Source organism: Meleagris gallopavo, chromosome 20 (genome assembly GCF_000146605.3).
Source record: "Meleagris gallopavo isolate NT-WF06-2002-E0010 breed Aviagen turkey brand Nicholas breeding stock chromosome 20, Turkey_5.1, whole genome shotgun sequence".
NCBI classification, from domain to species: Eukaryota; Metazoa; Chordata; class Aves; order Galliformes; family Phasianidae; genus Meleagris; species Meleagris gallopavo.
In genome coordinates, this window is record NC_015030.2 from 6,546,176 (window position 1) to 6,552,814 (window position 6,639).

The 6,639-nt window shown below is 48.6% G+C and overlaps 1 protein-coding gene across 1 annotated transcript; it reads right to left on the bottom strand.

Annotated features, from left to right (window-relative positions):
• Positions 1 to 6: 6 nt before the first annotated feature.
• KCNJ2 (potassium inwardly rectifying channel subfamily J member 2) lies at positions 7 to 6,621 on the bottom strand. The gene is made up of 2 exons (XM_003211549.4): positions 6,459 to 6,621; positions 7 to 1,830 (listed from the first exon to the last, which is right to left on the bottom strand). The coding sequence occupies exon 2, from the start codon at positions 1,612 to 1,614 to the stop codon at positions 331 to 333; it is 1,284 nt and encodes a 427-aa protein (XP_003211597.1). The 5' UTR covers positions 1,615 to 1,830; positions 6,459 to 6,621; the 3' UTR covers positions 7 to 330.
• Positions 6,622 to 6,639: the final 18 nt, after the last annotated feature.

Sequence of the window (6,639 nt, forward strand, 5' to 3'; positions counted from 1 at the left end):
ATAATAATAACCCAACCAAAGCTTGCCTGCAAGTTCAAGTTTTGTAAAAAAATATATACATAATTTATTCTACAACATATGTGCCTTCTGTTCATACTTAGACATGTTTAGTGCTTTGTGTTTAGAGTTCATTCTCTGTCGTCCCTCCTCTGAGGACAGCCCTCAAACCAGCCGGGGTTTCTCAGGTCTGCTTGCCTTCACGCCGCTCTTCAACAGTACCGTTGTCTGAAAACTGTTCTGGGCCAACTTCTCAGGTCAACGTGCCTTTGACCGATAGGTATTTATTTATTTTTTTCCTTTCAACCGAAAGAGAGAGGAATTGTTCGCCAGTCATATTTCCGATTCACGCCGCAGCGGCCGTGGCTCTAGGGGCACTCCTGCCTGGTTGTGGTGGTCCATGTCGGGGTGGGTGTCTGTGCTCGTGCTTTCGGGTACCCCCGTGTCGATCTCGTCCTCCTCCTTGCTGGTGAGGGCCACTTCGTTCTCGTAGCAAAAGGAGTTTGCGTTCGAGAGAATGTATTTCTTTTCTGCTAAGTCTCTGGCACTGCAGATGGGTGTGTTGGGCACTTCGTATGTTTTGTGGAACCTCGAATAGTCCACTTTGTAGTAGTTTTTTTCTTCAAAGAGTACGGGCTCATAGCGGTGGCCCCAGAGGATTTCGTTTGCCAGATATGAGCTGCGGCACTGGGTAGTCATGGCAGTGGCTTCCACCATGCCCTCTAAAATGACTACAATTTCAAAGTCAGCATTGTCCATGTCTTGTTTGCTCAAGTCATACAAAGGACTGTCTTCATCTATTTCGTGTACTATTGTAATTGGGGAGACCAGGAATATGCGGTCTATCCCACTGTCAAACCCTACATTGATGTCTATTTGATCCAGAGGGATGTACTCCCCTTCTGATGTGATCCTGGACTTGAGAAGCTGTGCTCGTACGTGTGCCTCAACCAAGTGGCTTTTTCTCAGGTTTCCAACACGCCACATCAGGCACAGTTTCCCATCTCTCATGGCCACCACGGCATTGTGACTGAAGACAAGAGTTTCGTTTCTCTTTTTTGGCTTAGCCATCTTTGCCATGACGGCACCAATGATGAAGGCGTCAATGATGCAGCCCACTATAGACTGGAAAACCACCATGAAAACAGCAATGGGGCACTCGTCTGTGACGCACCTGAAGCCGTAGCCGATCGTGGTCTGGGTCTCAATGGAGAACAGAAAGGCTGCAGTGAAGCTGCTCACTTGCGAGACACAAGGCTTGTTATTTTCTTGGTTCTCCAGATCCCCGTGCAACAGCGCAATCAACCAAAACACACAGCCAAAAAAAAGCCAGGAGAGGATGAATGTCAGGCAGAAGATAACCAGCATCCACCTCCAGCGGATGTCCACGCAAGTGGTGAAGATGTCTGCCAGGTATCGCTGTCCCTTCTCACCCACGTTAATAAACTGGACGTTGCAGTGGCCATCTTTTTTGACAAAGCGGCTCCTGCACTGCTGCCTGGTGTGTACCTTGCTCTTTCCATTCCCAAAGCCGTTGGCGACGGCCATGGTTGCCAGCTTCATGCCGTCCTCTTCCGAAGACACGATGCTGTAGCGGTTGGTTCGCACGCTGCCCATCACTACTGCTGTGGACTGAGGTGCTTCTGCTTTAGAAAACAGTCTAAGTTTCTGCAAAACCCTTTGGAGAAACAGTTTTGAAAGTTCTAGAGGAACACACACACACAGAAAAACTGGGGAGAGGCTGGAATCCCCAAAAACCCTTGGATCAACCAAGGACGGTCTTCTGGCATGCAGAGTTAGCTTAACAAGTAACCGTCATAGAGAGGGCATGGTCTGTAAGAGAAAGAGAAATGTCATATTAGATCCTGGAGGAAAAGGATAATGAATCAAGCCTGTGAGAATCATGTAAAAATCACTCCTCTGGAGTTGCAGGAAGTTTCTTTATTCTTAATGGCAGCATTTTCTGGAATGCGTGAGCTCTCTGAGCACAGTTCTGTATTGACCAAAGTGACATCATTACTGCAGAGAAGCCACTCTTTCCAAATGAGAGCCTTGAAATGATCATGTCACACAAGTCTCTAAGCAATATTCCACTTTAAAGTTGGGCATGCAAAGAATCTATCTACTGTTTGCAACGGGGCTTTTTGCTTTTTTTTGCAACAAAGAGTTAGCATTAGCCTCCCTCTGTTCAAATAATACTGAAGCAGGTTTTTAACGACGTGCAATGTCTGTCTCCTGGACTGCTTTACCTATGTCAAACAAGAGAGTGTGCAAAGGGAAGGCAACATGTACTGACAAAAACAATAAAGTTGGAAAATGTAAATATCAGTTATTTCCATGAGATTACACCGCATAGAACTTAGAATTTTTTTTTAAGTGGGAGTTATAAAAGGAGTCGTGTGTTTTCTGTGAATGGCAGGAAGACAGGCTGCATCAGTGCCTTTAACTCCATCAATTCACTGTGTTCAGGCTAGTTTGTACACTCACATTAGGGTGAGCTGTAGGGAGCAAACTAAACATCATAATGACCCTCTGTGAATGGGAATGGCAGAAGGCTCCCATGGTGGGACTGGATGGGGGCAGGACTGGATGGGGGCAGGACTGGATGGGGGCAGGACTGGATGGGCATCTTCAAAACACCTCAAGGTCTCGGATGCCAGCAACTAAGGCTCAGCACAGAGGCTGCAGAACCTTCTTCCCGAGGGTAGAAGCTACCAGACTTGTTTCAGGGAGGTCTGGCTTAGACCCAGGTTTAGCTTTTAACAAGTGCGTCATCCATTAAGTCATGTACTGTATATCAGGAAATGTAATTGAAGTACTGCAGAGGATAAGAGATGCATTAATGCAACTGCTCCATCCATACATTCACCTCATGGAGGAAATAAAACCAAAACCAAGCAGCGAGGAATGTCTCCTATCCATTTACCCTAGAAGAGGAGACTTAAGTACTGTTTACACTGGTGGGGGATTAAATCACCATCCTCTTCATAAATCAATATAATCAAAACTCATCTGAGTTTGTCCCAAACCCAACACATCTATGGCTACCAAAGAGCACAACCTCTGCACCACGGCTGCTCCTCTGACTCAGCCCGACAACTGCAGCAGATAGCAGCCCATCTCCTTCCCCCAGAGCCTCACCGAGGTGTTCCAGCAACTGAAGGGATTTCAAGCAGTTCCTCGGCCCTCCCACATCCTTCCACCGCATTACAAGGGCTTTAGGTCAGCAAACACTTGTTGGGAAAAAGAGCAGGTGACAAACAGAAAACAACTGCGTGCCTGCAGTTGCGTGCAGGATGTTTTCCCCTGGAGGATCTCCTTGAGTTTTACTTTTACCTTCCCTTTTTTCCTCACTTCTGTTTGTTGTGCAATGGGTCCCGCCGCCCACTTGCTGAGATTACTCATCTGTGACTGCAGCAGCAAACAAGACATTTTGGCAGCTATGGATGGGTTCAGTTATGTCCCATTTGAGTAAAACTCTCAGCAGTTTAATTTGTGGGATGGTATAGCCCTTACACAGCGCACACAAGATAGTCAGATAAGTGTAAGGACTCACTTTTTCCCCTCACACCTTTTTAATCCTGAGACTTCTCAAAAATACAAAGGAATTCTTTGAATGCTCAACTTTAAAAAAAAAAAAAGAACTTGAAAGGACTTAGAGAAACCTGAGCAGAGGGTGCAAGTAAAATTGTTTATGCATTCCACATGAAAACGTCCCCGAAAAACCACTGCATTGGTTCACAAATCGATCACTTTTCTAAACCACATCCTATAATTGCAGACATGTTCAAATTCCACATTCGGAGTCTGTTTTGTTCCGAGCTGATGGAAATACACAGCCCAGGAAACAGCTCATTCTGAAGAGTTTTATTTCCCCTCTGCATTGTCTCTTGGATTTTAGAGGAAAACTTGCGGCAGAGAGAAAGATAAGCTGTAAAGTCTCAAGTGTCAGAGCAGGCAGCCCCCCCAGCAAAAGTCTTGACCTGGGGACGTTTGTTTGAATTCCATAAATCACTGAAATCCTAACGCCAACTTCCTGCAGCAAGCTGGCTGCATTTACAAGTTTGGGAGCTGAGCGATGCAGCACACAGTTGCTGCCATCCCATTCACTTCTACCTGCTGCACATCTGCCCAGCTGTGCTGCCTACAGCTGCGTGCTGCCGGCAGCGGAGCTGCACCTCTGGATGCTGAGATCCTCACAGCAGAGGTGTGCCTGGGGACAAGCTTAGCCAAGTGTGCAGGCTGCTCCCTGAAGTTTACACACAACGACGCTCTGGCGTGCTCCTGCTGCTTGTGGGATAGCACTTTTATTTCTGCACGGCACAGCTTGGCTCTTCCCTGTGAGCGCTCAGCATGGGGAGGATGCGAGATGGGACTGCAGGCAGCAGGTCTGCTCCTGGTCCTGCTCCATCTGTTGTCAATGCTCACCTTGACTCACAAAGCTGTTTCATTAGAGGTCCCCCAAATCCCACAGGCGATCAAGCAAGCTTGAAAATCTAATGGTACTTTTTATTTTGCTAATCCACCTGCTGCTCAAAGGCTAAATGAGCTCATTCCCCCAGCACACCTCAATGTGTTGGAGGTACCAAGGATGCTCAGCTTGCATGGGACCAGCTCTGCAATCCTCACCAGGCTAAAGAAACCAAGCCAGAACCCACAAACCAGCCCAGCCCTTTGTGTAATTGAGCCCAGCACACTGCAGCCAGGCACACATGCACGCACGGAGCTGTGAACTCAATCATCACTAGGTGTGTTATTGTCATTAATGTATGCTACCTTTCCTGCTGGAAGAGAATGTGAGATTAGAGTGATGCAGCTTGTAATTACCAGCACTGGAACTGATGCAGTGTTACCAGGATGGGATGGGAGAGCTCTGCTGCAAGGGGATGCTTGGAGGAACAGAGGAAAGGGGGCTGTGCTTTGTCTGCTGCATTTCTGAACTAAATTCAGTGCAACTCCCAAACCCCCACTTAGCAAGCATCCCCCCTAAACGTTTCCCCAGAGGAAAGACATTTACAACGCACATCTAAACATCACAACCAGCAGATCGGAGGGAATTTCTGCAGAAGGTCTGATACCCAGCAAAACCCATGAAGTGCAGAAGAGCAGAGGAGAAGAGGAGCACTAATGAGCGCTCGGAGCAGCTATTCCCAGGCTGATGCCACGCAGCCCCGCGCCGTGAGTCGGGCACATGTTGCTAAGAGAGCAGAAGCGCTGCCTTAGCGAAGCCTTCCTCCGCTACCCTCGGTAAACAGAACAAAGAATGATCGCAAGAGAGGAGCCCGATCCCACAGCCCGCGCTCATTGCTGGGCACGACCGCCCCAGTCGCGTTCCCCGGCCCCGGGGTCACCTCCAAGGCATTGCCCAGCACTGCTTTACAGGACAGGACTCGGGTTACACCGAAGCTGTCTTCAAGGAGAAGGATCTGTCCTGTTCGAACAGGCAGTGGGAGGTAAAAATAAAGTAAAATAAGGAAAAAAAAAAAAAAAGCAGATGATGTAGGGAAATGGGTATGAAGAAACAGGAGAAAGGACACAAGTGGCGTTTGCATCTGCTATATCCACAAAGGAGCCGGGTTCGGGATATTTCTAGCTGATGACAAAATAGCTACAAGTGAAATAGCCATCACCAGGGGGTGTACTTGGTGCACCGGCTGCGAGGATGGAAAAGCAAACAAGTGTAAAGGTAAGGCTGGAGCGAGGAACAAGTGCTGCGGGCGGGCACGGTGCGCGGCCCCAACACCTGCAGCCCTGCCGGAAAGGCACAACGCAGCTCAGCCCCCGCCGCTAAATCTGCCGCTTCTTATCAGTATTTTTTTCCTAGTCACGAACTAAATTGAAACAATGCATCCTCTTCACACAGTCCCCAGCTGCAATATGGTTTCTTTCTTCCTATTCTTGGCAGAATGATTGCATATGAAGAAAACCCCACATTCCCATAAAGCCAGTGAATGAAGCTACAGGTTCCTTTCATGTCCCTCTAAAGTATTTCGGACGCTCCTCTATAAATGACGCATCTGATAACTCAGATTTGATACTTCTGACCTCTGTCTTACACGGGAAACAACAGGCAAGAAGAGCAAAAGGGATGGAGCGGTGCTGCGTCTGCACGACGGAGTTGTCATGCAAACTTCCAGCCCTTCCCCCGAACAAAATATCTCGGGGGGAGCAGCTGGTGCATGGAAAGTTATGAACATAAACAGATGCTGCAAGCAGATGCTCGAGTGTTCGCAGCATACCTATCTAATTATTTGAGGCACCCAGAATAGCTCGTGTATGGTGCACGAGAAACGCAGGAGTTCCCCCTCCGAGCGGTTATGCCGAAGCGTGCAACAGATCCACGAGCACGAAAAGCGCTAACTCGGCAATGCTGCATTAAGCCCCGACGCGTCGCATCGCCCCGACCCCTGATGGCACCTCGGGGCGTCCCGCATAAATGGGGAAAAGAAAGCGCTCCTTACCTGCCGGTGGCTTTAACAGAAGAGCTTAGAGAGTTTAAAGGGTGGTAAGATCCGCGGGGACGCAGCAAGCCAAGCCAAGCCAAGCTAAGCCAATCCCAAGGTGCCCGCCGGCCGCCGCTGCACCGCTTGCAACTGAGCCACTCAATGAGCCGCTGCCCCCTTTTTGCGGGCTGCCATGTGA

Excerpts from the sequence above, each read along its gene's own strand:
- KCNJ2 (XM_003211549.4), bottom strand. The coding sequence starts at position 1,614 with ATGGGCAGCGTGCGAACCAACCGCTACAGCATCGTGTCTTCGGAAGAG.